The following is a 17,845-nucleotide window of genomic DNA, read 5'->3' on the forward strand; positions in this document are numbered from 1 at the left end:
TGTGCAGTGTTGGCTTCCTGGCTGGATCGGGCACATGGGAACTCTAACACGCCCGAGCCCATCTCTACTTGGCATATTAACTTGTGCAAAATGGGTAAGCAAGTTCTCTGCTTCAGTCTGCCCGCTAACCACCTCAATACCAGACACTTTCTTTATCCCCTTCCTACCCAGGCCATTTTTAAGTTTTCAGCACTGTCACACTTTGAATGACAAGCAACACTGTACCCAAATTAATTTTATTATTATTTTTGAGACAAATAGAGCTTTCTTTTGGTGGTATGTAATCAGTAAAGTTTTTTTTTTTTTTTTTTTTATCAAAAATGTTAAAAAAACAAAAGATTTTCTTTGTTATAACATTTTGAATAAGATTTCATCATAAATGTAGGTCAACCTATATTCTGCTGCATTTCTGTGGTAAAAATAACCCAAATCAGTGTATATTATTTAGTCTGTGTGAAAGTTAGAGTCTAAAACTTATGGTATATACAGTACATGTAGCGCACCCTATGTAGGAGCTGCGGGTGAATAGGGATCCCCCACCCTGCACAGCCAGGCACACTTGAGTCAGGAAAACAGGTAATAAACTTGGATGGTGATAGGGGTATTATGGGGCACCCACTTGACTGGAACAAAGTTCTCTTCAAGGAAACTGCATCCATTTACAGTTTATGTACACTCATTTTCTGCCTCCTGCACAAACTTGCTTGCAGATCCCATATTGGTGTCATCCTTGTAAAAGTTAGTAGCAATAGCCCTTTACAGGCAGGAACTGCGGGGCCCCTATACTGAAGTAAGATGGGGTGACACCACAGACACTTTTACTACACTTCCTCCTGTGGTCATTGGTCCCAGTACCACCTCTTTAGGAACTGTCAGCCCGCCTGGCTGCAGCAACCCCTTTCACCAGCCCACCTGGCTACATCCCACAGTTCTCCCAGAGTGCACCCTCACCAGCCCAGGACGTGCTTGCTGGTCCCTGCTGTCCTTGCTCTTGCTCCCGTGCCTCTGGACAGGACTCCTTCATGTGTTGTACGAGGATCCCTTCAGCACCTGAGCCCTAGGCCCGAGGTCACCCCCCACAGACTAGAGGATTACCCTATAGGGCCACGACAGCCTCCTCAGCACTCTCCAGCTTCCACCCGATTCCACTGCCCCAGGCTGGTCTGACCTTGAGTATTTTTAAGCAGGTGCTTACCCCCTGCCGGCCCTTTTACTGGGGATTGGCTGGGGCCCTCCTCAATACTCCAGGCAACTCCTAACCTCCCTCCTATTCATTCTACTGGAAGCTTCTCCAACGTTCCAGCAAGTAGGGAAGGTACCAGAGGTGCTGCCTGATGAATCATTCACCCTGACTTAGATTAAGCCAGTAAGAACTTCTGTAAAATCTGTTTCTCTGATGTCCATTGACAGATGCAGCCTTATCTTCATGAGCTGTGTGGGTTATGCTGCCACCTGCAACAGTAGTCTAGGCAATACGTTAGTACAAAATTTTACATATACACGCCCATGGGACTGTCCCTCCAGACATAACCCTCACAGACATAGCCCAGCACATCAGTTTAAATGCAGGCAGTGAAGACACAAAAACCATCCCCATCAGAGGGGCAGGTTCTGCGTCTGTCAATGGACATCAGAGAAACAGTTTTTACGGTAAGTTCTTACAAAAATCTTATTTTCTCTATCGTCCATTGACAGACACAGCCTCTACCTCATGAGCTGTGTGGGATGTCCCAAAGCAGTATAGGCATGAGGGGTGGGAAAAACGGAACCAAAAAGTAACGTAAACTCCAAAGGCTAAACCTAGCCAACTGGGTAACAGGAGGCTCAACCAAAACAACATGAGCTCACCCAGGTAAAAGACCCCTAAGAGAATAAGAAAAAACATTCTCTTATGAAACAGCAGCCTGCAAAACCTTGCGGCCGAAAGAGGCATCTGAAGAAGCCAACAAATCCACCTTGTAAAATTTTGTAAACGTGTGCACAGCCGACCAAGTCACTGCCTTACAAACCTGTACAACTGAGGCCTGATGGCGAAAAGCCCAAGAAGCACTCAGTACTCTAGTAGAATGAGCCTTCACAGGGAAAGAAGGAACCTGACCCATGATTGAATAAGCCTGAACAACCGTCTGCCCAATTATCTCCAAATGGTCACAGCTGACGCAGCCAAACCTTTATGAGGAGCGTCCGTAAGGACAAAGAGTCCGATTTTCTAAAGGACTCAGTAACCGACAGATAAACCCTTATCGCCCGAACCACATCCAGAGAGTGCAAGGCAATCTCCTTGGGATGTTGAAGCTTAGGACATAAGGAAGGCAACACAATGTCTTCATTAGGATGAAAATCCGACACCACCTCAGGAAGAAAGTACGGTTTTGGTCTGAGGACCACTTTATCCCTGTGGACCACCAAATAAGGCGGACAGGATAGTGCCACCAACTCGGAAACTTTGCGAGCAGAAGTGATAGCCACCAGGAGGGCAACCTTCTGTGACAACAAAAGCAGAGAAATCTCCCTAATATTCTCAAAGGGAGGCTTTTGAACAGACAAGACCAGATTGAGATCCCACAGCGGTAACGGGGATCTCACTGGAGGAGCCAGATGACGCAACCCCTGGATGAAAGTGCAAATCAAGCTATTAGTAGCCAACAGATGTTGTAAGTAATTAGCCAAGGCCGACACCTGGCCCTTAATAGTACCCAAGTGCTGCTTAACCCCTTTTTGTAAAAAAGCCAAAACCCTAGCTACAGAAAACAAGAGAGGGTGCATTTGCCGCAATTCCCACCATGAAAAATGGATTTTTGTAAGAACTTACCGTAAAATCCTTTTCTCTTAAGCTCATTGACAGACGTAGTCTTCTTGATTCTCAAGAGCTGGGTTATGTTGTCTCCGCAGGAGTTGGACTAGGCAGAATGACAAATCGTTCTGGCTCCACCTTAGGGGCAGTCCCTGAGGGTATATCCTCCCTCTCTCTGCTACAGGGAATCAGTTCTGTTTAAAGCAGTACAGAGAATTTAACCCAACCCAACTCAATGATAGAGGGGCGGGTACTACGTCTGTCAATGAGCTTAAGAGAAAAGGATTTTACGGTAAGTTCTTACAAAAATCCATTTTTCTCTATCGCTCATTGACAGACGTAGTCTTCTTGATTCTCAAGAGCTGGGACATCCAGAAGCAGTGCCACAAATGAGGGGTGGGATTGACAAAATCAAATCCAATCTAGAAGGCCCAACCGGTGCCAAACTAGAAGTTTTAAAGGCTCATTATAAACAAAGAATGAGACTAAAGAAAAATTTTCCAACGGAAAAAACCCTCGAGGTAGACCACTGGTCTCCTCAAATTGCGGCCTGCAAAACCTTGCGGCCAAACGAGGCATCAGATGATGCCATTACATCAACTTTATAATGTTTAGTAAAGGTATGCACCGACGACCAGGTAGCCGCCTTGCACACCTGGACCACTGACGCCTGATGGCGAAAGGCCCATGACGCACTAAGCGCCCGAGTGGAGTGCGCCTTAACAGGGAACGGGGGCTCCCGACCCTTAATAGAATAAGCCTGTACTACCGTCTGTCTGATCCATCTGGAAATGGTCGCGGCAGATGCAGGCAACCCCTTTTTGGGTCCATCTGGGATCACAAAAAGTGAATCCGTCTTGCGAAACGAGTCTGTCGTTTTCAAGTATACCCTGATCGCCCGGACCACATCCAAGGAGTGTAACGCAAACTCCCGAGGATGACTGGGCTTAGGACACAGGGAAGGTAATACAATTTCTTCATTCAGATGAAATTCTGAAACCACTTTTGGTAGGAAGGATGGATTCGGACGAAGAACCACCTTATCTCTATGAACCACCAGATATGGTGAACGACAAGATAATGCGGCCAGTTCTGACACCCTGCGTGCAGAAGTAATAGCCACCAAGAAGGCCACCTTCTGGGACAACGTGGGTAGAGGAATCTCCCTAATATCTTCAAAGGGAGGTTTCTGAAGAACCGACAACACTAAATTAAGATCCCAGGGGGGTAACGGCGTGTGCACTGGCGGAGCCAGATGTCGCACCCCCTGGATGAAATTCCGCACCAAGGAATGAGTAGCCAAAGGCTTCTGAAAGAAGATGGCTAATGCTGAGACCTGACCCTTGATAGTACTCAAGGCCAGTTTCTGCTCAACCCCTTGTTGCAGAAAAGCCAATATTCGACTAATCGAATAAGACCGAGGACGGAACCCCAAAGGTTCACACCATGCAATGTAGGACTTCCATGTGCGATGATAAATCTTTCTGGAAGTCGCTTTCCTTGCTTCAACTAGAGTAGGAATAACTGAAGCTGACAAACCTTTGTCCTTCAGCACCTGGGTCTCAATAGCCAGGCCGTTAAAGCCAGCGATCGTAAAGCAGGATGGAAGATCGGTCCCTGAGACAGTAGATCCTCCCTGAGAGGAAGTCTCCACGGGACGTCCGCCACCAGTCTGACCATGTCGGCGTATCAAGCTCGACGAGGCCAGTCCGGAGCTACCAGGATTACTGGGATTCCTTCCTCCTCTATTCTGCGAAGAAGTCTTGGCAGTAACGCGAGAGGAGGGAAGGCATATATTAGCTGGTATTGCCCCCACGGGGCGATCAGTGCGTCTGCGGTTTCTGCTAGAGGATCGCGGGAGCGAGCCACGAATCTCTGAACTTTCCTGTTGAATCGTGATGCCAACAGATCCACATCCGGGGTGCCCCACCGTAGGCACAACTGGTGGAAAACGTCTGGATGGAGGGACCATTCCCCCTGATCCAGGGTCTGACGGCTGAGATAATCTGCCTGCCAATTCTCCACCCCCGGAATGAACACCGTAGAGATTGCTGGAACAAATCGTTCCGCCCAGCGAAGAATGCAAGCCACTTCTTTGGCCGCTCGGGCACTCTTGGTGCCCCCCTGGTGATTGACATAAGCCACGGCCGTGGCATTGTCCGACTGGATCCGAACCGAGCTGCCCTGGAGCTGCTCGGTCCAGTGAATCAGACAAAGTCTGATCGCTCTCAGTTCCAATACATTTATCGGTAACCTGGATTCTTCCGGGGACCAAAGTCCCTGGACAGATAACTGACCGAGAATTCCTCCCCATCCGGATAGACTGGCATCCGTGGTCACTGTCGTCCAATATATTGGCAGAAATGACTTTCCCTGGCTGAGCATCGGAGACCGAAGCCACCATACCAGAGACTCTCTGGTCTGTTTGCTCAATCGGATCTGATTGTCCAGGGATTCCGGATTCCGATTCCATCTGAGAAGAATCTCTTGCTGAAGAATTCGGGTATGGGACTGGGCAAATGGGACTGCTTCGAACGAAGCCACCATCAACCCCAGAACCCTCATGCAAGTCCGAAGGGAAGACCAGCTGTTGGACAGTAACAACTGGACTGCAGATTGAATCTTTCGGAGTTTCCCTACCGGAAGAAAAACTCTTGTCCTGACTGTGTCTAGAATTAGACCCAGATATTCGAGCCTCTGGGTGGGAACCAGAAATGACTTTTGCTGGTTCACCAGCCACCCGAATTCCTGTAAAGAAATCATAGTAATTTCTATGTTTTGTAGCAAGGTCTGAGGAGACTCTGCATGAAGCAGAAGATCGTCTAGGTAACCAAGGATCGATATACCTCTTTGGCGCAGAAGTGCCAACATTGGGGCCAACACCTTTGTGAAGACCCGCGGAGCCGTGGCGAGACCGAAAGGTAACGCCACAAACTGATAGTGGTTCTCCTCTACGGAAAAGCGTAGAAAACGCTGATGTCCTGCGAAAATGGGAATGTGAAGATAGGCGTCCTTGATGTCTATGGACGCTAGGACATCCCCTGGATGCAGGAAGGCTGCTACCGTGCGAATGGACTCCATTCTGAATCTTCTTATGTTGACGAAAGAATTGAGTGCTCTTAAGTCCAGAATTGGACGCACTTTGCCCTCTTTCCTGGGTATTGTAAACAGGTTTGAATAAAACCCTTGAAACCGTTCTGTCCAAGGAACGTGGACTACCACTCCTTGTTGTAGTAAATCTGTGACTGCTCTCCGCAGATCTTCTAAACGATCTGAGGATAGTCGGATATTGGAAGGGAAGAATCGCGCCGGTGGGAGAGATCGAAACTCGATCTTGTACCCTGACCTTATGACTTCGCAAACCCATTTGTCCGGGATTCTGGAAAGCCCTGGATCCGGGAACCGGCGAAGACGTCCCCCCACCCCAGTTATGGGTGGGGGCGCACCTTCAGGCTTTGGATGGTTTATCTTCAGGTCTGGAGGGGGCGGGCTTTTGCTTGCCCGACCAACGACCCCTGACGCCTCCTGCAGGAGCTTTGGAGGACTTAGTTTTTTCACCCGCTGGACGAAAAAACCTCTTGTGAGCAGAAAAAGAAGGCCCTCGTCTTTGACGAGTTCCTCTACCTTTAAAATTTTGCGGTAAAAAGGTGCTCTTTCCACCGGTGAGATTCTTAATGATCTCATCTAAGTTGGCTCCAAATAGACGCTCTCCTGAAAAGGGGATATTAGCCAATGCTTTCTTGGAACCTTGGTCGGCTAACCAACCTTTTAGCCACAGTGTACGCCTGAGAACCACTGCTGAGACTGATGCTCGCGCCATTAATGGAGTGGCGTCTAACGCCGCATCACATACAAACTGTAACCCCTGTATCATTTGTTCCAACAAATCTGATACCGCCTGAGGGACTTCTTCTAAGTCCCGGCGTAACCACTTGGTCCATTCAGTTACAGCCTGCGAAACCAGACCAATAGCAATTATTGGTCTGAAAGCTGATCCAATCAAGGAAAACATGGTGCGAGACATAGCTTCTATCTTGCGATCCACTGGATCTTTAAAAGACGGAGCGTCTTCTAAAGGAATAACCGTGGTTTTATTCAATCTAGCAATAGGTGAATCCACCACAGGTGGTTCTGTCCATTTCTTAATAAGGGTTTCCTCAAACGGATAACGCCTGTCAATGCGTTTAGAAATATTAAAAGTGCGTTTTGGCAGACGCCATTCTTCTTCGATTGGATTGCCAAAACATTTGGGCAATGGAAAAACCTTCGCCACTTTGATGCGCTTTTTAGTCCCAAAAGGGATCTCAGTTTCAGCTATTTCTGATGGAATACCCTGTAACCTTAAAGTCTCTTGAACAGATACAATGAGTGCGTTTACCAACGCTTCCTCTCGGGCTATGGCGGATGCCGAAACATCCTCCTCACTGTCTGAAGAGACAGGACCCGAGACACCAATACCAGATGAAGTACCTGCAACTGCAGAAATAGGCTCAGAGTCTGAATCCGAGGTTTCAGATAATAAGGGGTTAGGCGGGGGTCGCTTTCTTGCGCCCTGTCCCTGACAAGCCACTTCCACCCGGGACACAAAAGTTTCCATAATAGCTGACAAAGATTCAATTGTCAATGGGGTGCTGGAGGATCCCGCAGACCCCTCGAGGGGATCCGGAGGAGATACATGAGTGGCAGGGTCCATGTTAATACAGGACACCTTTGCCAGCAAAACAAAAAAACTTTTTCTTTTTTTTTTTTTTGTGTGTCTCCCCCTAGCGCAATAGCGCCCCTCAGAGTACCTGCTTCTCGATCCCAGAGAGAGAGAGAGAGAGAGAGAGAGGGACCCCCAAGGCTCACCAACCGATGCAGTGCAGTTTCCAACAAACTGCAGTCAGCGTCTGTCTTACACAGACTGGAAGGAGCTGTTTGCTTTTTCCCGGGCAGAAGGCGTGGCTCCGCCCCCTGTGTACGCCTTCCGGCGTTCCCAGCCCTCCACGAGGTAGCTGGGCTCACAAAACATGGCCGCCCCCATAGAAGAGACATAAGACTCCAAAAACATGGCGGCCGGCGTGACCTGAGGACATACATGCATTCGGTCTACGGCAAAATGGCGGCGGACCGCCGATATCGTCTTCCCAGCACATCCACCTGCACTCTGCTAATAGGTGACATATGGATCTACAGAGATACACTGCACATAAGGTAGGATTATACCTCCTATGTCTGCTGTAATGTTACAGTCTGCTGGGTAGAGTGTTAGCTCTTGAACCAAGTCCACTTCCCACAAACACATGCTGTATTACAAGGGGGACTTGTAAGTATCAGATATATACTGACCATATATGGAGGGGCCCATAATATATACTGCCTCATAATGAGGAAAAAAGGGAACGTTTACTCACCATACCGAACCGACAGGCACCCTCTCTTCACAATACCCTCTCCACCGGGGTGGGGGTTTGTGGACGCCTCGACTCTCTGGTACCTGGCGTCCAAGCGAGACTTTTAACTTGCAAAGTCAGTCCCTTTACTGGGACTCCGTCGCGGCCGACCCAGCGCACTGGTCTGCACGCGCTCGTAGGCAGAAACCGGGGTGACCACTGGATCTCAACATCCAGCCCGTCGCCCGGCCCCGCATACTTATTTGAATATGTCGCGGCCGACCAAGCGCAATGCCATGGTCTGCGCGCGCTCGTAGGCCGGCTGGGGTGACCACAAGTGTCGCCCAGTCCGGCATTTTTGCTTGAAGATCTCACAGGAAAAAAACACTGGAGAAAACTACCTAAAAAATGTATTTTTCTTAAAGAAAAAAAAGTCTTGCCAGGACCAAAAGATCCCAGCAAGGAACTTAGGTCCTTACTCCTGACTAGACAGAAAAAAACTGATTCCCTGTAGCAGAGAGAGGGAGGATATACCCTCAGGGACTGCCCCTAAGGTGGAGCCAGAACGATTTGTCATTCTGCCTAGTCCTACTCCTGCGGAGACAACATAACCCAGCTCTTGAGAATCAAGAAGACTACGTCTGTCAATGAGCGATAGAGAAATGCTTGATTCCCACATACGATGATGGATCTTCCTGGAAGTCAACTTCCTGGCCAGCGACCATACAGCAGGATGGAAGCTCAGTCCTTGAGATAGTAGATCTTCTCGCAGATGAAGATGCCATGAAGGATCCACGACCATTTTTACCAGCTCTGCCACCATAACGACAGGAATGCCTTCCATCGCCACCCGGCAAAGAAACCGAGGCAGGAGTACAAGCCGAGGAAAGGCATAAGTCAGCCGATACTGGCTCCAAAGAATCACCAGAGTGTCTGTGGCGTCGGCTTAAGGATCCCGAGACCTGGCCACAAACCGCTGAGCTTTACTGTTAAGGCGTGAAGCAAACAGATAAATGTCCGGGGTCCCCCACCGGACACACAGGAGATGAAACCCCTCCGGATAAAGGGACCATTCCTCTTAATCCAACACCTGACGGAGCCGGAACATTGGCTTCCGCCCAAATCAGAGTCTCGGCCACCTCCTTGGCCGCTAGAGAACTCTTGGAGCACTCTCGTCCAGTGAAGCAGGCAGAGCTCCTCCGACACACAAATCCCCTGGGCACAGAGCTTTCCCAGCACTCCACCCCAACCTGACAGGATGGTGTCCGTGGTGACCACCATCCAAAATACCGGCAGGAAGGACTTGCCCTGGCACAGGGCAGGAGACTGGAGCCACCAAGAAAGAGCCGCCTTTGTAAAATGGCTCAAGCAAATCTTCTCGTCCAATGACCGAGGATCTCTGATCCATTTTGCCAGAATCTCCTTTTGCAAGGGTCTCGAGTGAGACTGAGCATACAGGACTGCTTCGAAGGTCGAAACCATCAGACCCAGGGCCTGCATGGAAGCCCGCAAGGAGGACTGATCAGTCTCCATCAGCAACCTGACTGCTTTTTGCAGCTTCTAAAGTTTGTCCAGGGGGAGAAAGACCCTCGCCAGAGCAGAGTCAAGAGTCAGCCCCAGATAAGTGACCTGTACTGATGGCGTCAGAGCAGATTTTAAATTTATCGTCCACCCGAATTCCTGAAGGGTCTGAATAGTGATCGAGACGTTGCCCAGCAGATCTGAGCGGGAGACTGCTCGCAACAGGAGATCGTCCAGATATCCCACAATTGAGATACCTCGCTGACTTAACAAGGCCAGCACTGGGACCAGAACCTTGGTAAATACTCTGGGAGGCGAGACCAAAGGGTAATGCCACAAATTGAAAGTGCTCCTCTGCCACCACAAAGTGGAGGAATCACTGAAATTGATGGAGGCAAGAAAATCCCCCTGATTCAATGATGCCACCACTGACTGAATGGACTCCATTCGAAACTTCTGCACCCGCACAAAGCAGTTCAGAGCATTGAGGTCCAGAATTGGGCGCACCTTGCCCTCTTTTCTGGGCACTATGAACAGGTTTGAATAGAGACCTTGAGAACCTTCCTGCAGAGGAACTGGCACAATCACTCCTTGAGCCAGGAGGTCCTGCACAGCTTCCTAAAGATCTTTCAAATGCTCTGGAGACAGGTGAAGATTTGACTGAAAAAACCTGTCCCCTGGCCGGGACCAGAATTCGATCTCGCACCCGGAACAAATCAGTTTGCGAACCCAATCGTCCTGAACGATAGAAGTCCAGGGTTCCCGAAAGAAGCGCTGGTGTCCCCCCACCCCTGAGCCAGGTGAGGGCGCCCCTTCATGCTGAAGAGGACTTGTCAGCAGTACCTGACTGACCAACCTTGGGCTTACCCCAATGCTTTTTAGCCCCTACAGAAGCTCTGAACGGCTTAACTTTTTCTTGCACTCAGGGGGGAGTCTTACCCTTGGAGGATTGAGGAAGAAAAGTACTCTTTCCGCCAGTCAAGCCCTTGATCAACTCATCCAATGAGTCGCCAAACAAACACTCTCCCAGAAAGTGGAGGTCAACTAGGGCTTTCTTAGAAGCTTGGTCAGCCGACCAGCTCTTCAGCCAAACCATGCATCTCAAAGCAATGCCCACGGCCGAAACCATGGCCACCAGGGGAGCCGCATCCATAGACGCATCACACAGGAACACCAGAGCCTGGATCACCTGGTCCAACAGTTCCAGCTGTTCTGAAGAAACAGTCTCGGGGTCCAAAGACTTCCGCAAACCCCTAATCCATTCCGTCACGTCTGTGAGACTAAAAACAGACACAAAAAACGGTTTCAAAATTGAACCCGCCAACATGTGAAGATGGCGGGAAAGGGATTCCTCCCGCCTGTCAACCGGGTCCATAAAGACCGGGAAATCTTCCACAGGCGCAAGGGTAGATTTTTAAATCTGGAGACAGCATGATCCACTTTAGGTGGCACCGTCCAACGGTTGGAGACCTTTTCAGAAAAAGGATACCAGCGTTTAAAGCGTTTTGGCACAGCTAACATGTGCTTAACGCGCCACCATTGGTTATTCACAATATCGTGAAAGTGTTGGGAAAAGACACACAGACCGTGCACCGGGCAGGCCAGGGGGATCTTTCAAGAGGCACAAATCCTATTATCCCCAGGAGAGGATCCACATCCCCCCAAGGCCAGCAGGGTGGGCTCCACTCCGGGCAGACTGCCTCCCACCCGAAGTGGGGGTGCTGCCAGCTGAGGGGTATGTTGCGAATCAGGGCATTCCAGGTCGTCGTGTCCCGACAAGGCATCCGCTCGCAGGCTTGTCCCCATCCGGAAAAGGGGCACCGTTGTGGCTAGGCCTAGTGCGGGACTATAACCTGCTCATGCTCGTAGGCCAGGCTGGGGGGACCATAGGGATCTAGATTATCCAGTGCGAAGCCCCAGCCGGCATCGTTGCTTGTAGAGCACCAGGAAATTCTTCCCTGAACACTAGCTAGCAAGTGAGAAATAAAGGAAAATATTCTGAAAAGAATACAAAAAACTGAGACCGGAGTCCCAGCAGGAAACCTAGGTCCTACTCCTTCTCTAGGCAGAAACAAACTGATGTGCTGGGCTGTGTCTGTGAGGGTTATGTCTGGAGGGACAGCCCCGTGGTCGTGTATATGTAAAACTTTGTACTAACGTACTGCCTAGACTACTCCTGCAGGTGGCATCATAACCCACACAGCTCATGAAGATGAGGCTGCGTCTGTCAATGGACGATAGAGAAATATAAATTTTCCAACACACATTGAAGGCATACTTTGAGTTACACACCAAAACCCATTTTTCTACACCTCTCGCGTATGGGGATACCACGTCAGACTTTCACAGCCTAGCCTCACAGAGGGGTGTAAAATCCAGGGACCATTTTCAGGCTAAGGGCCCTAATTTTATGCATCTAATTTCCTGACTACCCATCACATTTTTGGAGGCCCTGGAGCACTCGGACAGTGGAAACACCCATACAATGAACACAATTTGGAAAGCAAACTCCCCAAGTGGTTTCTAAGAGGAGTGGGGAGTATTTGAAGACATACATTTTTTGCCACGTTTTTGGAAAATGCGGAATGAAAATGAAATGTAATTTTTTTTTTTTTTTTTTACGCAAAGTAGTCAATTTAATAATACACAAAGTAGTCAATTTAATAAGATATTTCTCACATACTGCATGGGCATGCTTAGAATTACAACCCAAAAACACATTCTACTGCTTTTTCTGGAGTATGAAGATACCACGTGTGAGACTTTCAGTGCCTGGACTGACTACGTACCAGACATTGTATCCTGTGTATCACACAAATCAACCAACTGTTATCAAAACCAATGTACTGTAATGGCCACCTATATACGAGTGACAAGGAATTATAGCTTAGAGTAACATCACATATAGCATTCCCAGTTCCTATAAGGCAAGCAAGCTTTGGCTATGGAATGCCATGTTCACTGGCCAGGGGACACAAGAGGCTAAAGAAAGGATGAAGAAAGGAGTTACTTTCTTTACAGCAGTCCTCAGAGATAAGATCTCAGGCCAAAACAAAAAAGGATAATATTGGAACAAAATCAAATATGCCTCTAAATACCAACAACTGCTCTTAAAAAACTTGGCCTTAGGCACAGTCAATGGCCTCTCTTTTGGCCCTTTATTTGACTGGGGCCAGACTGTCTGATAAACCTTTGTTGTATTCTTGACCCCAATAATTTAAATGTTTTCCCTATCCCACCACCCCCTTTTTTTCTCTCCTTTACACAAAGCAGTTTCCCTTGCATCTACATGCCATGTATACTTTCCTTTTACTCCTCTACTCAAGTCCTACTTCCCTTAGATTTTAGGGTACCCTACTTGGACACTGTTTTTCGCTCTTCTATGCTGGAAAATTTGAAAATATTAGGTGCCATCACACACCATTGTACTATGTCGGACACTGCATATAGCCTGTATGATACTCAGGTTATGGATACCTGTCCCTCACCTTTAATGTAATGATTTGTACTTTGCGTGGTATTGTTCAAAAAATAAAGCTCTAAAAGAGCAATCAGAACATGGATGGCCCCTTTAGAGAGCATCACACTGTAACTAGTGCGACGGTGATTAGGCATACTGTAACCAGTGTGGTGGTTTATTTACAATTTTTATTTTTTACATTTTGTCAGTAGTGCAGTGTCAGAGTAGTGAAAAGCTCTACCGCTGTATCTGAAATTCAGGACCTGGAGGTCAGTGATCTGACTGAGGGGTTCCAACTGCAAAAATGACAAGTACTGATCAGGTGAAAGCCAGCAACTCGGACTGCTCTTGCAAAGAAAATTCTTTGTTGGCATACTACGGGGAAACCTGCATAATCAAAAAACATTAGCATCGACTGTATTGTGTTTTTATACACTTAGCCAATAAAGAATTTTCCTTGCAACAGCCCTCAGTTTCCAGCTTTCACCTGATCATTACTGGCCAGATCACCAGAAGAACAGACAAAGGAAGCTTAAAAAAAAAAAAGAAAATGAATGCAGCAACTGCATATAAGAATTTGTAAGCTGCCATTCATAAATGAATAATAAACTTGCTTCACTTTAATTTGCACATAAAATAAATACATGGTTTGAAATTCGGCCAGTTCAGCATGGGCCAGCCAAATTTCCACCCATGTATGGGCAGGCTGGTTGTACAAAAGTCTATCCACCAATCTAATTCTGTGCAACCACCCGCTCAGGTTTTCCCTTGTCTTCCAAGTCTCCCCGCTGTCAGAATACAATATCTCAGCGGGAAGGATTTCCCCATATACCTCGAGTGTGTGAATTGGGTTCATTTTATTTCATTCAACCTAGCAGTTGGAACGAAAAAAAAAAAAAATATGGGCTGCCTAACAGTATTCAAGATTTCTACTCACTTTCTTTCCACAGCTTGTTTCTCCTTGAGAAGATCATTTAGCCTGTGCTCCAGGCTGTCACACTTATCTATTGTCTCCTTGAACTTCGCTTTCATGTTGTTAATCTGAGAAAACAAAAGCCAAGTCATAAAACACAAATCTTCATGTAATATGAGTCATCAGGAGGCCTGATGACAGGAACTTTGGTCTTATCATTCAGGTTAAGAAGCTTTAAAGCTACAAACTAAGTAACTGCTATTCATAAAATTATGTTATTTAAATGATACAAAGTACAATCCTTCCGCAACCACCAGAATCATGTGTGAAACTGTCAGGTGAAAGCATTCGGGCAGCCGTGCTGCTGCCTGATTGCTCACACACACCCCCGGTACCGTCCGCTCTCTTCCCCTTCTTGTTGTGACCCGGAAAACAACGTCTATGAAGTCCCTTCCGGGTCAGCCCTCCGTGTCCCTGGCTAACTTAGCTGAAAAAGGATGTTTTGCAATGCTAGATGCTTTTTGTTCCCTATGTGATGAAAAAAAAAAAATTTAAAGTTACACCCAAGCACATGAAATCCCCCCACCCCCACATATATGCATGTTTGAACAAAAATGCATGCATCTGGGTGAAAACGTAGATTGTGATACACTTTACATTTTGCCGCACATGTCAGAGCAATCATTTGAACACAAAGCCTCCTCCGTAAAACTAATCTGATACCTATAGGGGGTGCTTTTGCAGCATCTCCTATAGAAAATATAAGGTACTAAAGTTTATCGCCATTTTACGGGCGCACACAAATTTAAGTTTTGACATGTTGGGTATCTATTTATTGGGTGCAACCTCGTCTTTTCTATTTTACCAAACATTTTGGTAGTTTATTGTGTTTGTTAGCCCAAAATTTCACTTTAAGGTGTTTGCGGCAATAAGGTGTGACATAAAAAACTAGAACTACCACTACTTTATACTCTAGGGTGTCTGCTTTCAGAAAATATAGAATATTTGGGGGTTTTATGTAATCTTCAGGCCTAAAATTATTTTTGTAACCACTTCCTTACCGCTGGACATCCAGGGCTTTAAGTGGGAATATCTGAATGATGGGTGCAGCTGCAGGCATCATTCAGATATTTTTTTCAGGCGGCGATTCCCTGCACCAAAAGAACATAGCAGCTGTCAAGCATCATAGCGGCTGTCAAGCCGCTTGATCGTTCTTACAAGCGGAGGGAGGAGACAACCCCCCCCCCTCCTGCGGCCCTCCGGTGCTTCTACCGGCGAGCCCGTGCAACCGGCGAGCCAGAGAAGGAATCCCCCGGCGGCGGAAGTACACCATAGAGTCTGCCGAGGACCAGATGTTCCCTGGCAGTCTCTATGACTCTGAGGCCCAGGAGCGATGTGATGACATCACGCCCAGCCTGGCACTTGTCTATACGGCCATGATCTCAGCTGGATAGTGTTTTTTTTTTTTTTTTTTTTATTTCAGGCTTTCTAGCCTGTAGGAGAGATCTGCGGTCTTATTGACCCCAGATCTCCCCATAAAGAGGACCTGTCATTCACTAATCCTATTACAAGGGATGTTTACATTCCTTGTAATAGGAATAAAAGTGATCAATTAAAAAAATTAAATTAAAAGGGAAAGCGTAGAAATAAAATAATAAAAATACATTTTTTATTTTTTTTTAAAGTGCCCCTGTCCCCGGGTGCTTGCACGCAGAAGCGAACGCATGCGTACGTCGCGGGCACATATGTAAACGGCGTTCAATCCATACATGGGAGATATCACCGCGAACGTTAGAGCGAGAGCAACAATTCTAGCCCAAGACCTCCTCTAACTCTAAACTGGTAATCTGTAAAAATTTTTAAAGCATTGCCTATGGAGATTTTTAAGTACCTAAGTGTGGCATCATTCCACAAGTGTGTGCAATTTTAAAGCGTGACAGGTTAGGTATCCTTTTACTTGGCGTAACATCTTTCACAATATATAAAAAAATTGGGCTAACTTTAGAGTTTTTTTTTTTTTTAATTCATAAACTTTTTTTTCTTCTAAAAATTTCTGCGCAAATATCGTGTGACATAAAAAGGTGCAATGACCGCCATTTTATTCCCTGGGATCTCTGCTATAAAAAAAAATATAACGTTTGGGGGTTCTGAGTAATTTTCTAGCAAAAAAAAAAAGATTTCTCCATGTAGGAGCGGAGCGCCAGAAATGGCCCGGTATGGAAGTGGATAAACATGTTTGCAAAAAACACAAAACGGCTCTGGCAGTGAAAAGGTTAAAGCATCTGTAGTCACAGTATGTAAATGCATTATTTTTATTGGGTTGTGGAATTTTTTTCTGCTGCTTTAGAATGACCTACACATGGTTTATTCTGATGAAACTGAACATATAACACTAATTTATCTTTTGTGAGCAATTGTATCCTAAGTTTTGTTTAGCCATGAACATCTTTGTTGGTCTCTGGTGGGGTTTATCTACCTTTTGCAACAAAGTTTTTATTCTGTAGCTGTACTACCTTTTTTTCATATATTCTCTTTGTTTTTTATTCTTTTTCTGCTGTGCGTTTAAGGAGCCCAAGATCTACCGGAAAATCTGGACAGTTCTTAACAGTGAAAACCACAGAGCCTTCCTAAAACAAAAAAAAGGTACCCCTGCATTTCTAACTTCCATAAAAAAAAAAAAAAAAAAAAAAAAAAACAGAACTTTTGTAAAATCTTACCTGTAAAATTCCTTTCTCTGAGTCCTCCGACAGTCGCCGCCTCCTCTAAGTCATCACTGTTGGGTATTAACTTCCGCTCCGCAGGAGTAGCTAGGCATAAAGACTTAGTCAAAAGAACAAAGGCATTTACATATACACACCCATGGGGGCTGTCCCATCTGGTCAATACCCCCCTGCAGTGACCACTCCCAACTCAGTTTGGTAGCATAGCAGTAGGTAATAAGAACCCCAAAAGAGGGGCGGCAACTGTCGGAGGACTCAGAGAAAGGAATTTTACAGGTAAGATTTTACAAAAATTCAGTTTTCTCTTACGTCCTCCGACAGTCGCCGCCTCCTCCAAGTCATCACTGTTGAGATGTCCCAAAGCAGTATAGACATGAGGGGTGGGAGACGCAACCGTAGAAAAGGCAACGCAGTACCCACATCAGAGAAAGGAACCTTACATGCACAGTAAGAGAACCTCTGGGCAACAGAAAACAATGCTCAACAGGAGCAACAGCCCAGGAAAGCAAATACCAACAGCCAGAGACTCATAAAAAAACAAGGGTCCTTCATGGCACTGCCGCACTGAGAACTTTGCGGCCAAAGGAGGCATCAGCTGATGCCAGAACATCTACCTTGTAGAATTTGGAAAAAGTGTGCACCGACGACCAAGTCGCAGCCTTGCACACCTGGGCCACCGAGGCCCGATGCCAATAGGCCCAGGAAGCACTCACAGATCTGGTAGAGTGCGCCTTAACAGGGAAGGGTGGAACCCGTTCCTTCAAAGCATAAGCCTGTTCAATGGTCTGTCTGATCCATTTGGCAATAGTCGCTGTGGATGCAGCCATGCCCTTCCGAGGTCCCTCAGGAAGGACAAAGAGGGAATCCGTCTTCCGAAAAAATTCCGTAGAGGACAGGTAAACCCTGATCGCCCTGACAACATCCAAAGAATGCAGAGCAACCTCCTTAGGATGCTTAGGCTTCGTACAAAGCGAAGGTAAGGACAATGTCCTCATTAATGTGGAACTCAGAGACCACCTTAGGAAGAAAGGAGGGATGCGGACGCAAAACCACCTTATCCCGGTG

General features: G+C 47.0%; 1 protein-coding gene across 1 annotated transcript in view; it reads right to left on the reverse strand.

Annotated features, from left to right (window-relative positions):
- Positions 1-17,845, reverse strand: part of BRAP (BRCA1 associated protein) — a 134,602-nt gene that overhangs the window by 25,553 nt on the left and 91,204 nt on the right. The window contains exon 11 of the mRNA XM_082243444.1: positions 14,085-14,188. Coding sequence (XP_082099570.1) covers positions 14,085-14,188 — 104 coding nt within the window. The remainder of the gene's footprint in view (positions 1-14,084; positions 14,189-17,845) is intronic.

This window comes from Pelophylax lessonae (genome assembly GCF_965119305.1).
Source record: "Pelophylax lessonae genome assembly, chromosome: 1".
Classification (NCBI taxonomy): Eukaryota; Metazoa; Chordata; class Amphibia; order Anura; family Ranidae; genus Pelophylax; species Pelophylax lessonae.